Here is a 15,700-nt window from a genome sequence, read left to right on the forward strand (position 1 = left end):
CCCTTCCAAAGGGTCCAAAGCGAAATTCCTAAGTGGTCTACTATTTTGCCTAGGTCCTTGAGCAGAACCTTGTCCTTGGCAATTTTGGTGGTGAATGACTTGATCTTGGTGAGTTAGTGTTGAAAATGAGGTCTGATTGAGCAACTTTGTCAAAATTCGCTCCTGACCCTTCCAAAGGGTCCAAAGCGAAAATCTAATAGGGCCTGTCCCTGGAGAGGATATTGAGCGAAATTCCATTTTGATGTATTTTTGTTGATGATTTAAGGTAAGAAATGCTATGATTGGAATGAATTTATTATGTGTCCTTAATCACCTTTTGGTTTGTTTTGTAGATGGAAGAAGATCAGGGCAAGGATGACCTATTCGAGTCCATCACCATCAAGGACATTCCAAAGGCATAAAGGTGGACTCAAGGTGTTTTGAAGCATTGAAAGACTACATGTGTTCAAGGAGTTGCCAGCTATCTCCAAAACCTTCACTTCGCCACACTAAGGAACCACAAGATGACAAAGAAAGGCTTTGCCAGCACTTCAAGGCGAGATATGCTACTGGAGTAGGAAGACTTGGCAGTAAGGAGACCTCATCAAGCATATGGGAGTCAAGGGGGTACGCTTTTCATCAAAGTACATCAAGGACGAAAGAAGATCAACCAAGTCACAAGCATTAGGCAAGGTGGCATCCCAGTCATCATTCCTCTGGTCGGATTGGTCCACCTCAGCGTGTCCAGATTCAATGTACCTGACTCATCAGGGACAGCACAAACTTCGAGGCACCTACCCCTGCTTCCTATTGGTCCTCACTCTTGGAATGTAATTTTCTCATTGGTTAGAGGAAGTTTGTTGTAACAAACCCTAATTAGGGTTTCTATCTTGTAATCCTAGCCATTGGTTCTAAGTCAATCAGAGTCGTCTGTTTGTAATGGGTTCTCTATATAAAGCCCTGGCTCCTCATTTGTAAAGGGTTAAGAGAGAATAGTTAATAGTTGGTTAATAGATAATAGTCAGAGATTGATTAATAGAGAATAGCAAATAGAATAGTGATTAGAGTAGATTAGGAAGAGAAGGCAAGAAATTGTTGCCTTGATTGTAAATGAACCCCCTTTTCATTGAAGATATGGTGAAATGTGTCGTTTCTTTGTAATATGCATGGTCTCTTGTTGAATCTTCATTGTAGATGATAAATGATTAGATCGAATGAAAGAAGTTATTGAATGCACTCGCATGGAATCCCCCTAGTCCAAACCACTAGCCTCTTGCTGATTGTAAGTGCCCCTTGCGTGGTCAACTGGCACAGAATGAGCTTAATCTCAAGTCGTTACATGTCTATTGTTCATACATTAATTTGAATGATGATCAGTATCTGATGGTATCTGATTTGAATATATTTGAAGCATCCCTCAAAAGATCGCACTGAGTTGGTGTCGGATTGTTCAAGCCTGATGGTGAGACCCAGCCCAATAGGACTCCACCTAGTCGTCCATCCATCTTCTTGCATTCTAGGTCTTAGAGTAGACTCTCTAAACCCTGTACCTTTTGCCATTTCTTTATCTTCCAACTAGTAGATAGGACTTGAGTTCCAGTAAATCAGACATTCAGGTCGTCGAAAGTAAGTCCCCTTGTGATTCCAGCAAAATCACATCGTACCGCAAAGAGCTTATCCACACGTAGAGAACCTACATATCAGAACCTTGGAGTTACTCCGACTGATCCTTCAGCGAGATCTTCAGCAGTCGGGAAACTTTGTTCAAGAGAGGATAAGATACCTCTAGGTACTTTATTTTGTGTTTGGTCGTGTACAAAAGACACATCAACAGCAGTTAAGGCAGCTTGTGAGGCAGTTTGGCTTCGTCGGATGCTTGCGGATATGCAAATATCTCAAGTAGGTCCGTTTCCGTTGTTCTCTAACAATCAGGGAGTTCTCAAACTTGCCAAGAATCCAGTCTTCCATGAAAGAACCAAACATGTATAGCTTCATTGTCATTACATTCGACAGTTGGTTGAAGACGGATCCATTCAGTTGTTGTATGTTCCTACGGCGAAGCAGCAAGCCGATATTCTCACCAAGCCCCTCAGTCCAGATAAGTTTGTAAAATTCAGGGGGTCTATTGGTGTAGTTGATAGATTGAGCATTAAGGGAGGGTATTAATATTATATTTTCCTAAGTTATTAATGCTCAATAATGTAATATATTGTAATTTTAGTTTCTTATTAGAAACTTTCTATTTTGTATTTCTTTGTAATTCTTTATAATGATCTTCATGATCATTCGTAAATACAACAATAATTTTTCACCAATTATGTTCCCATAATAAGGACAAAGGCAAAGGCAAGTCCTCTTAGCAAAAAGGACAAAGTGCACCTAAAGATTCTTCAAAGAATCTAAAATCTATCACATGTCATTATTGTGGTAAACTTGATCATGTCCAAAAGTTTTGCAAAAAACGGTTGGCTAATCAGAAGTCCAACCAAAGAGGGTCTAAACAACAGGATCATGTCGCAAAGCGTTCTAAAGAGGAGTCAGCCTTCTATGCATTCGTGGCCAAATGACCTACAAATTATGTGAAGTCTTTTGTAGGGTAGTTAGTAGAATGACCATTAAGGGAGGGTATTAAATTAATATTGTAAAGCTTATAATGGTCACTTAAGTCATTTAAGTAGTTTACTTAGTAACTTTCTATTTCGTATGTCAATTAGTCAATTTCAGTAACTTCTATTTATGTCTTTAGTTCTTGATCGTTTATGTTATGGAAAGATCCTATGTAATTGCTTATTTAAGGAGCCTTTGTCTCCTTTGTAATTATTCAATGAATTATCATTTCAATAACATCTCATTGAATCGTTATCTAATTTAAATTGTGATAACAAATGAAAAAAAAAGTCCTTTGCTCCCACTCCCCCACAAATACCATTAAAATTTTGCCAAAAAATAATAAACTTACCTAGAATGAAAATTGAACTCTCATTAGATTCGTCAAAGTAAATTTAACTACTAACATACAAGATTTTTGTAAATTCTACAACACATTTTCCCTAAGGATAGGATTTTTTTTAAACATATTTCTTATATAATTTGTATAGCTAATAAGAACTACAAAAAAATAAACAAAAGAGTAGCATTTTCATGTACAAAGCATAGAAACTTTGGTGCACCTTTGCTATTGAACAAAGATAATTAAGAAAATCATTTATAATGTCCACAAATAAACATAATAGGTCAGTCAGACTTAGAAAGCACAATGAAAAAACAAAAGTACCGAATTAAAAAGACAACAGATAATGAGAAGTAACTCAATACAAACTACAAAATGAAGGTCACAAAAGCAAGAGAAGGCAGAAATTGACCTAGTTTAGGTTTTATATATCAAATACATAAAAAAAATTGAACTAGGGAACAAATTCATGAGAAATGAAAATAAGGACAATAAAATACAACTGAAGTAGACAATGCAAATCTGATTAGATGGTTTATACACATTCAAGGAGCAGTCGGCAGAGTAATTACAAGTCGTAACCAAGCTCAAATATAGAGATTATTTATTCGAGTAAAACTAGCTAAAAAAAATTAGGGGATGGCCCCGCTGCGAGCCTCCTACATGGGAGGTCTTGGGTTCAAGTCCACTCGAGGCACGTGTGTCCCACACACAAGCAATGGAGAGATAAGGTGATGCCTGAGCGTGGAAGATAGGACGGCACAAGGAGATGTAAGGGTGTTTTTGCCGAGCAAATATGAGGATGAGGCCCCTCAAAAATGTGGTCTCACTGGTTCATAGCTCCAATCAAAAGCAATTCGACTTCGGCACATTACCAAGCAAAAAGAACGAAAAAAAAAAACTACATAAAAGAAATTTGGGAGTGATAGGGAGTGATAAATAGCCTCCAAAATGTACAAAATATGCCAAATTGAAAAGAAAATATCCTTATGAATCACTCACAGTAAATCTGTCCCATAAATGTTCACCACCAAAAGCAAATGCTACAGGACGTATTGTGACTGTGCTTGTGAGTTTGGGATAAGCTGCTGGCTGTAGGTGGTACTCCTGCTCTGGAATCTCCAAATCTGAAGATAAGTCAAAAATTCTGCAAAACATAAGCAAAAACTTCATGAGATAGATTAGGAAGCAACAGACGTGTTCCTTGACAACTCCTGCCATAGAGACACTCGAAAATACATATGCACATCCTGTAACCATCCCTATAATAATAGCACCACCTTCAGAAAAGTTAATTCCAATTGTGCCTATTCTCAATCCTCAAACTTCTGGGGCTACATCTAAATATTAATCTATTCAAAGTATCCAATGCTAAATGCATTACAATACCTAAAAACACCATCTGAAGAAAGAATCCCCAAATGTGTATCACTGTGAGGATGCCATGTTACTTGCAAAATCCGCAATGTTTTACTTTCTTTGGAGGAGAATACTCCTTTTGACCCAATAACAGATGCTCTGCAAATAATAGTAAATATGGCTTGTGTTTATCAGACCAACATTAAGACAGAGTGAACTAAAAATATTTAATAACCAAATATGTAGATTAACTCTGCCTAAAGACTGATCTTGTTTGTAGATCCAGATTAAAAATGATAAAAAAATCGATATAGATACATTGCAGCAAAGATTATTCCATTAACAAGTATACAATGACTACAGAATCATCCACAAACATACGTAAAGAGCTACCTCCAAGGATGAATCACAAGAAATAAGAGGAAAAAGTTAAATAGCCATAACGAGTTTCCCCAATTTGTAATAACATTATTAGATACATGTTTTCATAAATGTAAGCAATTTGGTGCTATCAATGAAAGACTAAACCTACACCATTGCATGGTAACATTGCTAATGATCAACAACATGGCATCTTCAAATTGATTCAAGATTTGGTGGAGGTACAGAATTAAGGATACATGTGGCTGTTGGAACGATGACATAGCCATATGTGATGCAATAATTTAATTGTAAATTTTAGTTATCCATTAGTTATATGGTAAATTATATCATGGACTAACTATTATATTTGTGGGATATTATGTGCACATGTGGGTAGGTGGTTCTATACAAAAACATATGACAAACACATACAGCTGTAAGGATATATGTGGCTGTTGGAATGATAAAATAGCCATATGTGATGTAATAATTTAATTGCATAGCTTTGTTATGAATTAGTTATAGGGTAAATTATACCATGGGCTTACTATTATATTTGTGGGATATTATGTGCAGATGTGGGTAGGTACATTCTAAGCAAAAACATAAGATGTACATATACAAATTGTACCTCAGATAAGGATGCATTTAACGTGGCTTGCTAGTTGGATAAGTTAGTAGGGTAATCATTGTAAGATGATGGGTCATGTGCCTATATAAGCATGTCCCTTACAAGTGTTAGACAATTGGGTGCATGTTACAATTTCCTTCCATTGTAGCACGAGGTGGAAGCATCAATATTAGCTGCCATCTTGCCTATCATGAGCAAGGATGCCCTTCATGTATATACATCGATGTATTAATGGAAGTCCACATGGTTATGGTATCTATTGTGACCTTTTCGCACATCGCCCCATTGCAAATGGGGACACCCTCTTTCCTGCTTTCCGGATTTTGTTAGTTTAGGGTTTTGGCAGTTAGGTGACAATTTTGAGCTTTAATGTCCAAATCTCGTCCTTGGATATGGCCATGTTTCCAGGTTCACAATGCAAATAATGTCAAATATTTTGAGTTTTGATGTCATTAGGATCAAAGCGTTGAAAAAATGTTAAAATGTTAAAACAATCATAAATGTTGTTTATTTTTCAAGTGTTGAAGTTGCTATTTGCCTTCAAAATGTGAGCGAAAATGTTAAAACTGTTGCAAATTGGTGTGAATTTTGTGCTAAGGTGTTAAACGTCCCTATAGGAGACATTTTTCCACTCCTAAGAGGTGAAATAAGTCAAAAATGCACAAAGTCCAGATGGACTTCTATTTTCCACCCCTCGAATCTTGAGGAAATGTTAAAAGTCCCGATTGGAAATAGAATTTCCACTGCATAAATTAATGAAATTGGGTAGGTTTGGACTTTTAAAGTGTGAAAATCAACCAAAAGTCCCGATGGGAGGCGTTTTTCCACTAAGCAATAAAGATGAAATCAACAAAGTCCTGATGGAACATGATTTTCCACTCCATTTTGAGCATGAAAATGTCAATTTAATGTTAAGGATTATGAAAGTCTTGATGGAGGTCATTTTTCCACTCCAGGACTAATTTTGCAAGTGATTTTGTGGAAAGTCCTGATGACTCCGGAATTTCCACTCAGGAAAAAGATGAGTCCCAATGGAGGTCGTTTTTCCACCAGGTCCACAAGAATGAAAATGCATAAGGAAAAGTGAGTCCTAATGACCTACGTTTTTCCACTTGAAGGTAAACTTTGTGTGTCCTGATGAGGTTCGATTTTCCACTTGAGGGGCAAGTGATTAAGTGATCCAAAACAACATGAGCTATGTGTCCTGATGGAGGTCGATTCTCCACGTGGGGTCAAAATGCTAAGATATGATGAAGTTTATGTGTCCTGATGGGCATTGATTTTCCACCATGAGGTATTTGACTAAGCTTTGTGTGTTAGTTTTAGGGTCAGACTGTAATATATAGATAGCAAAATCAGAAAACCAAAAATCAATGCACATAAAGAACACCACAATACCCTAGGAAAACCTCCCTCTTGGAGGTGAAAAACCCAGCAATAATCTCAGATCTTATTAGGCAAAATCAGTATAAATCTTTACAAGTCTGCTTCAACACTTGAAGCACTTGACCAACAGAATATGCACAGTAGAGTGATAGATTCAAAACTAGGGCACAGCAGTATTATGGACTTATTTGCAAAACACTTGAATGCTGATCAAGGAAGACAAACACCATTCGCTGATAATGAAGAAGATTCGCAGCCTTTGAATGGACTTGCTGTCTTGGAAGAAGTTCGCTGTCCCTAAGAGATAGTTCGCTGTCCTAAGAAGATATTTGCTAACTGTAGATGCTATTCGCTGATCACTGCTGAAAGAATGTATTCTCTAATTGTTGCTGAAGGAGATCGCTGTGTGGAATGAATGTGTCATAAGCATGAATGATGTTTTGTATATATATGTGACATAGCCTCCCAATTTACCTAGGTCGGCTTTATTGTTTTGGCGCCAAGAATAGGATCAGACTTATAGATTACAAGTTACATTCATATAGGTCTTGTCCAATACAATTACAAGTTACATATAGATCTTGCTTAATTACAAGTTACATATAGGTCTTTCTTAATTACGAGTTACATATAGGTCTTGCTTAATGACAAGTTGCATATGACGCCCAATTAGGGCCAGACTTACACAAAGTCAAATTGAATCAATAATAAGCCTAAGGCCGACAGGCCACTTAATTGCCAAGAGTACTAGATCGGCCCTAGAAGGGATCCAACCTAGATACAAACATCAACATTGTGAGGATTTTTCAAAGGATAATCAGTCCTGATGAAAAGTAAATTTCCACTTGGAGGAAATGTGTAAAGGAAAGCGAATTAATGATGAATTTTGATGTCCAGGTGAAGATCGATTTTCCACCAAGGGCTGGAAATAAACATTACTTAAGGAATTTGAGGACAAATCAGTCCCAATAGGGATCGATTCTCCACCATTGCATTTGGTTGATAAACAAAGATGAAAATCAAAGTAAATTTAAATGTCCCTATGAAATGTGAATTTTCCACCTGGCTGACAATGTTTTTTTTGTCCCACATGCATTGTGTGGTGAAAGTTAAAGGTGAAAAGATGAATAAGAACCCCAGGCCAGCAACTATTATAATATCATTAAGTGACTGATTTAGTGCCTGGAGAGCTGAAAGAAAGAAGAATGAAGTTCACCATTGTTGGGACGGTGCGATTTTGTGCCCAAGGCATTGAGTACGCCACCATTGGAAGTGTTAGTTACAGCATAGAGGGTGTCATCGCTGGTTGAAGACACCATTATCAGACCTGAGACATTTTTACCAGCCACCTTTCCCAAGCAAAATGTTGCTTCCGGCCATTGATTCAAGCAAAAACATGATGATTTCTAGCTAATTGAGGGCAGATCACTTCAACCATAAGGGTTGTGCCATTAATGTGATCATTTCCAGCCACTAAAACACAATTTGCAGAGGTGTTCTTAGACATTTATGTTCAGAAATCAGACCTGAAACGGCACATCGGACTGAAAATCAATCACTTTCTGAGCCTTTGAAGGGTGTATTCAGACTTAGACAACAAAATCAGACTTAACCTAAGTCTGAAAATCAGGTTTATTGAGGAGGAATTTTCCAAATTTCAATTAAGATCATCACATTTTTCAGAAATTGTGTTACATAATATTGAATTTCTGATTTTAATGAGCTTCCAAGTCTGAAAAATATTTTAAATCAGAACTTAGAACAATTCTGGAAATTTAATTATTGAAGTTATTTTGAAGGTTATTGACTTCCAGCTTCATACAAGTACCATGTCAAAGGCGGGGATAGCTGCAAGGAAGACTCAATTGAAGAATGTGCTTTAAGGATACTATCCAGAGTCGCGAATGTTGTCCTAATTTTTTGAATTTTCAAAAATTTGACAACCCTTACCAAATCTTTGTTTAAATGTGTTATTTTTGTCTCCAAGGCACATTTTACGAGGTACGAAACTTGTATTTGTTAATATCAAATCGTCAGGGGGTGTGTTTGCCATTGTTGTCCAAGTTTTGGTTAGTTTTGGCCTTCATTTTCCTAGCTTTCTGTGCAATTTCGGGTTTCGGATCAATCACTACAAGTAGAAACTTTTTGCTGTCATTACAAGTAAATTTCTTGTAACTTGCAATGGGGGTTTCAAGACCCGAATTGCAAGTAAGTTTTTTGCAACTTGCAATGGGGGTTTCAAGACCCGAATTGCAAGTAAGTTTTTTCTAACTTGCAATGGGGGTTTCAAGACCCGAATTGCAAGTAAGTCTTTTGTAACTTGCAATGGGGATTCCAAGACCCGAATTGCAAGTAAGTTTCTTGCAACTTGCAATGGGGGTTCCAAGACCCGATTGCAAGTATGAAGGTGCTTAATTTTCTATTGCAAGTCTTTTTATTGTCTTTGCAAGCTTGTAAACCTTTATCTTCAAATTGCAAGTGTGTACACTTGCAATCGGCTCTCCAAGATCTGATTGCAAGCTAATGACTATCATACAAGCATGCTTACTTGCAATGGGGTTTCAAGGCCCGATTGCAAGTGAAAGTTTCAGCATTATTTCCCAACTTGCATTCTTCCATTTTGCACATCCCAAATATGCAAGCTTGTACACTTGCAATCGGCTTTTCAAGACCCGATTACAAGTGGAAGTGTCAAGGTTTTTCCCTACATTTTATTAGAATAATATCTTTCTCTTTGTGTTATTAATGGTCATTTAAGTTGTTTCTAATTTCACCTCTAGTTAACAATTGTTTCTTTTAGAAACATAGTCTTTGTAACTCTATTTAAAGGAGCTTTGTCTCCTTGATTAATTGAACATCAATTCTTTGAAATCCATATGCTTTTACATATGTATTATGGTATCAGAGCACATTGGTAAAAAATCGTTTTTCTAAAGATTTATTTCGAGAAATTTTTCAAAGTTTTGAAAAATGTTTTTAATCACAGATTTTCGAGAATAATTTTTTTTTGGGAATCGCGTTTTTTTGTGAGCCGATTTTGTGCAAGATCGTGTCCTTCCGGCAGTATTTTTCTATCCGATGCGACTCTTCTCTGCATATTTCGCGATTTTTTGAGCTCTTTTACAACTCGCGTAGGATTTCTGGGCAGTTTTTCTGCGATTTTTTCATTAAATCACGTCTTTTTCTGCCCTCATTTTTTTCTACACGACTTCTTTGCTCCATGCGACGCGATTTTTTCCTGCCTGCAATTTTTTTTGCCAGTTTTGGACGGAAATCTGCATTTTCGACTAAGGTTTTTACCCTTCAGATCAAGTTGACTTTTTTTTCTAATTGCAGATCCTTGGTGTGTTTTTTGAGAGCTCAACTGGGTTGCTTTCAGAATTTTGTGGCTGCATCGTTTTACGTGCCTCGATTTTTGAGCCCTCGGATCAGCATTTTGATTTCAGATTCTTGGTGGGTTTTTCAAGAGCTTGTTTGAGTTGGTCTCAGATTTTTTTGGGTGCCTCATTTTTCATGCCTTGAATTCTGTTCCAACAAATTTGTCTTGGAATTTGTGCATGTACTTGTCTCAATGCATTGAACTTCGTACCTCGGGTTTCGTGCATTCAACATCTTCTCAATACCTCGTTTTTTGTGCCTCGAAAAAGCGTGAAGATGGCTTCTGGGCATCGATGTTTGTTTTGGTTTTTTAATATTTTTTACTTAAAAAAAAATTCTGATGGGTTTTAATATTTTTTTTTCCCTTTAAAAAACCTGTGAGTTTTAATAATTTTTGTCCTCAAAAATTATGTGGGTTTTTAAATATTTTTTGTCCCTGAAAAAAAAAATCATGGGAGGGTTTATGATTTTTTCCTCAAAAATTGTACTTTGCTGCAGTCTATTTTTAGTCGCACCTGGAGTTGTTGTGCGAACATCTACACTAGTCTCTTGTTTGCAGTCTATTTTCGGGCATCTTGCTCATCTGCAATAGTTTGGAGGGTTTGCCGATTTTTTCCTCAAAATCGTGACAGTTGTTCTTGGTGTGTCTCTAGTTACAAGGAGGAACAGTTCTCCAACATTAGGTTGGACGGTTGGTGTTGATTTGGGTATCTCCGGAAGTTCTGTAGTTTCTGGGAGGGTCGATGGCAGACTCATCTCAAGAGACAGAGTTAGTGTCAGGCTCTTGTCTTCTGTTGCAGCGTGTTCTGAAAAGAAGGGGGCAACCTTCTCTGTTATCTCTCTTGGTAGTTAGAACAATGACCATTAAGGGAGGGTATTAGAATAATATCTTTCTCTTTGTGTTATTAATGGTCATTTAAGTTGTTTCTAATTTCGCCTCTAGTTAACGATTGTTTCTTTTAGAAACATTGTCTTTGTAACTCTATTTAAAGGAGCTTTGTCTCCTTGATTAATTAAACAACATCGATTCTTTGAAATCCATATGCTTTTGCATCCGTATTACATTTGCGTTGGTCATTTCACCTTTTTAAGCTTGCTGGTCTTCACTTGCATTCCACCTCCCAAAACCCGAAATTGGTCCAAAATGCACTCAAAAACACTTGAAAATGAGTCTCTAGGATCCAATTACAAGTGCGAACTTGCATTTTCCCATTACACATGAAGTTGCATGTTCGTTCTCCACAATTGCAAGCCAATGCTCTTGTTTTTCCACACATGTAATGCAGTCCTCAAAACCCGAAATTCACTTGTGAGCCCATTTTCGCATCAATTTATCCCTTCCCTTGTCAGTCTTGTTTGCACACGATCTATCAAACCAACAAATCAAGGCATGGACATTGTTTTATAACAATTTCATCTTGAATAAGGTGTTATGGGTTCTACATCAGTGAACAAAAGAAGAAGAGATACAACCGGAATTCATGGGGCAGCCCAAGGGTCAATAATCCTCATGAAGTCATCTGTAAATAGAAGTTATCTAGTGATAAAATGAATCAAGCATGGAGAAAGAACACAAAGAAGAGAAGAATTTCCCTCCTGAAGGAATGGTACTACCCCAAGCATGTGATAAGGTTGAAGTTCGCTGGCCAAGGACACAAAGACTATCAAGGGTGCAAGTTCTTGTTCCGTTTCAAGATGCCATTCCCAAACCCGAGTACTTCAATCACAGAGTGTCTTGTAGCAGCATGAAGACCTCATGTTGTGAGATATTCACACATCGCCCCATTGCAAATGGGGACCCCCACTTTTTTCCTGCTTTCTAGGATAGTGTTAGAGTCCTTAACTATTAGCCTTTGCATTGGAGGGGTATAGGTGGTCAAGAAGCCAGGAGTCAGATGAATAGCCTTATGTGAAGTGTGAAGTGAGTGAGTTTGTAAAGTTTAGATATCATGAGAGTCAATCATGAGTGAAGAAGGATTGCTAATTAGAAGGTCACGTCAAGTGCTCCTCTTGAGGAGCGAACTTCACTTCATGTGCACCCCTTATGTAACGAACTTCTTGCACTTCTCCCACAGAGCGAAAACTCATCCTAAGACTACATGATGAATATTGCATGATGCATCAAAGTTGAGAGAGAGAGAGCGAAAGAGAGAAAAGGTGAGTTAGAGCATTCACTACCCTCAAGAGCGTACTTCATTTACCATCACCCTTGGAGCGAATTTCCCTAAGAGCCTTGTTTGAATGTAAATTAGAGCATTTGAATGAAGAAAGTAAGCATGGTTTTGATTTGAGATCACCTCTTCTTTGAAGCAAAGTTTACTTCATGTGCTCCTTGATAGGAGCGAATTTTGCATTTTAGGCCTTCATAGGGAAAGTTTGACATGGTATTGTGAATGAAAGCTTGAGAAACCTAAGGATTGAATTGATGAAATGATGAAGTAATGAAGGAAGGGTTTTCACTTCACCTTCAAGGCAGGGAGAGCGAACTTCACCTTCAAGGCAGTAGGAGCAAACTTCACCTTCATGAACTGAGATACATGAGCAAACTTCAAGTTTTAGCATAGGTGAGCGAACTTCAGGTTTTGAAGGAGATGAGCGAACTTCAGGTTGTGAAGGAGATGAGCGAACTTCATGTCTTGGAGTAGGAGAGCGAAATTCATATATAAAGGTAGTGGAGCTAAATTTTTACTTCATGAACTAAGCATATGAGCGAACTTCATGAACTCAAGCACATGAGCGAACTTCAAAGATCAAGGTACATGAGCGAACTTCACAAATCAAGGTACATGAGCGAACTTTAAGAATCAAGGTACATGAGCAAACTTCACAAATCAAGGTACATGAGCGAACTTCGGGAATCAAAGGAGATGAGCGAACTTCATGTTTTAGCACCTAAAAGCGACCTTCATGTTTTAGCACCTAAGAGCGAACTTCATGTTTGGAAGGAGATGAGCAAACTTCATGTTTGGAGGGAGATGATTGAACTTCACATTTGGGCCTAGGGGAGCAAATTTGTTTCATTTGCCCAAAACAAGATACAAAGCAGCCAATAGATCATTTCCTTAAGCTGAATTGATGCCTTAACATGCTTAGGAGAGAACAATTTTGAATTTAAGATGATAAAAGGTAAGTTAAAAGGCTACTTCATGAACTGAGAGAAGGGAGTGAACTTCATATACATTAAGGTGATGGCGAAAATTCATGTGCATCAAGGTGAGAGCGAACTTCAAGTGCCCCTTCCTCAGAGCGGCCTCAACTTCAAGTGCTCCTTCATGAAGGCGAATTCTCTCTAAATCCTCTTATCAAACCTGCAAAACACATAAAATCAAGAGATATATCAAGTTAGAAGATATTATGTATTTGATATCATGTTTGTTTTGTTTTGCAGATGAGAGAGGATGGTGATTACAAAGCGAAAGGAGAAAGATTGTAAGATCTACATCACCATGCAAGGAAGAAAACTTCATCTACAAGCATAGAATGCCTAAGAGGAATCTCAACTCTCACAGCACCAGGGAGTCACAGAGAAGGAATTCCAAAGAAGAGAAGCAGTGATGACATTAAGAGTTCGTTCGAAGGCACATCAATACTTCAAAACCAAGATCTATACCTTGCACCTTCATGATTGAAGCCCTCAAGAGAATAGTTCCAGAAGAGTTAATCAAAGTTAATAGATCATCATCATCATCGCTGAAGCTAGATAATATTGAGTATCAAGAAATATTCCTTCATGATGATCTATCAAGTCTACAAGTGCAAGTTAAAGGTGGAATCCTAGTCATCATCCTAGTCACCACTCGCCAATCAAAGAAGTTCCATATCAGCATGTCCAAACGCAATGTAATTGATTCACCCATGATGGCACAAACTTCGAGGCACCTACCCCAGTTATTCATTGGTCAAATATTCCTGAGATGACATGTGCCAAAGTGTTGTAATTATTTCATTGGCCAAATTGAGTTTGTTGTAACAAACCCTAATTAGGGTTTTTTATTGTAAAATCTTGGCCATTGATTTCGAGTTAATCTGAGCCATTGAATTGTATTGAGAGCATTATAAAAGGCCCAAGCTCTTCATTTGTAAAGGTTAATAGTGAATAGTTAATAGTTAGTAACAAAAAAAATAGAGAAGAATAAAATAGCAATAAGAATAGAAGTTAGATTAGGAGAAGGCAAAGATTGTGCCAAACCTTGTTGTAAAGAGCAATTGATTTCATTGAAGTTATGGTGAATTTGATTCGTTACTTCAACAACTTGCATGGTCTTTACTTCTCAATTTATTTTTAATGTTGATTAGATTGAGTGGAAGAAATCGTTGAATGTGTTTGCATGGAATCCGTTTAGTCCATACCACTAGCCTCTTGCTGATTGTAAGTGTGCCTTGTGTGGTCAACTGGAATGATATGAGTTTAACTTCAAATTGTTATGTGTCCATTGTTTATACATTAACTTGAATGGTGAGCAATGTTTGATGGTAATGATTTGAACATCTTTGAAATGTCCTTAGAAGATTTCACTGAGCTTCTGTCAAATTGTTTGAGTTGATGGTGAGACCTCACCCAGTAGGATTCCATCCGATCATTCGCCTATCTTCTTGCATTCTAGGTCTTAGAATAGACTCTCTCAACCCTTCATCTTTCGTCCTTATTTCAACTCAAGTTAGTTTAGGATCAAAAGAGCATCACAAGATTGTAACATCAGATGATCAAGTTCCAACGATTCAAGCACTCGACAATTCAACGTAAGTCCCTTTGTGATACCAGCAATCACATCAACCAACTGTGCTTATCCATAAGTCAAGACCTGACATACAAGAACCTTGGAGTTGTCTCAAGTGATCCTTAAGCCAAACTTCAGCATTTGAGAAGCTTGTTCAAGAGAGGATAAGATGTGTTGGGGTATTTTATTTTGGTTTGCATGTGCGTAAAAAACACATCAACACCTCCTAGATAGAGGATGATGTAAATAGAGTCATGTCTCGGACACTTAGATGCATTTGTAGTTTAGTTTTGACAGATTATATGTAATGTCAAAAATTGTAATTGCAAGTAATCACATTTCTTTCGTTCTTGTAAATTGTAATTGCATGTAAACAAATTACAAGTCAAAAGTCAATAGGACTGTAATTTGAATAAGTCGTAGTTAGTTAGTTGTGGAAAAAGTCTCAGTTCGTTAAACTTCTCCCACATTTTTCTCTCAACCCCTCTCCTATATATAGACGAGGGTGCCCTTTGTAATGATCATCTTTTGGCAATGCAACAAAATGTTGGTTGTAATTAGGGCTGGCGGATTCCAATTGCCTTGGGCAACATTGGAATCCGCCTCCTTAATATAGGGCCTGGCCCAATACCTTTCGGTGCACCCAAAAAGGTTCCACGCTTCACTTAAACCCTTCATGCCTCCTTGATAGGGCCGACCCTATCTAATAAGGAATTAATATAATTAATTAAGTTTAAAAGAAGGCCGACATGTTAAAAGGAATAAGTCTCCTATAAATGTGGCATTTGCTTCTCATTATCATATCACAATTTCAAGCAGATGAAAAGTATTTTTTTTCGGTGAAAAGCGAATTCCATATTCAGGGATCTGGCAACCAGCGAACTACTCTAGATAGCAGCAGTAGACAGCGAACTCCATTAGGCAACTTCAGATCCT

General features: G+C 37.5%; 1 protein-coding gene across 1 annotated transcript in view; it reads right to left on the bottom strand.

Annotated features, from left to right (window-relative positions):
- The window catches only part of LOC131052397 (nuclear pore complex protein NUP88), an 86,577-nt gene that overhangs the window by 53,189 nt on the left and 17,688 nt on the right, over positions 1-15,700 (bottom strand). Inside the window, exons 3-4 of the mRNA XM_057987055.2 lie at positions 4,319-4,447; positions 3,932-4,076 (exon numbers count right to left, since the gene is read on the bottom strand). Coding sequence (XP_057843038.2) covers positions 3,932-4,076; positions 4,319-4,447 — 274 coding nt within the window. The remainder of the gene's footprint in view (positions 1-3,931; positions 4,077-4,318; positions 4,448-15,700) is intronic.

Source organism: Cryptomeria japonica, chromosome 8, assembly GCF_030272615.1.
Source record: "Cryptomeria japonica chromosome 8, Sugi_1.0, whole genome shotgun sequence".
Classification (NCBI taxonomy): domain Eukaryota; kingdom Viridiplantae; phylum Streptophyta; class Pinopsida; order Cupressales; family Cupressaceae; genus Cryptomeria; species Cryptomeria japonica.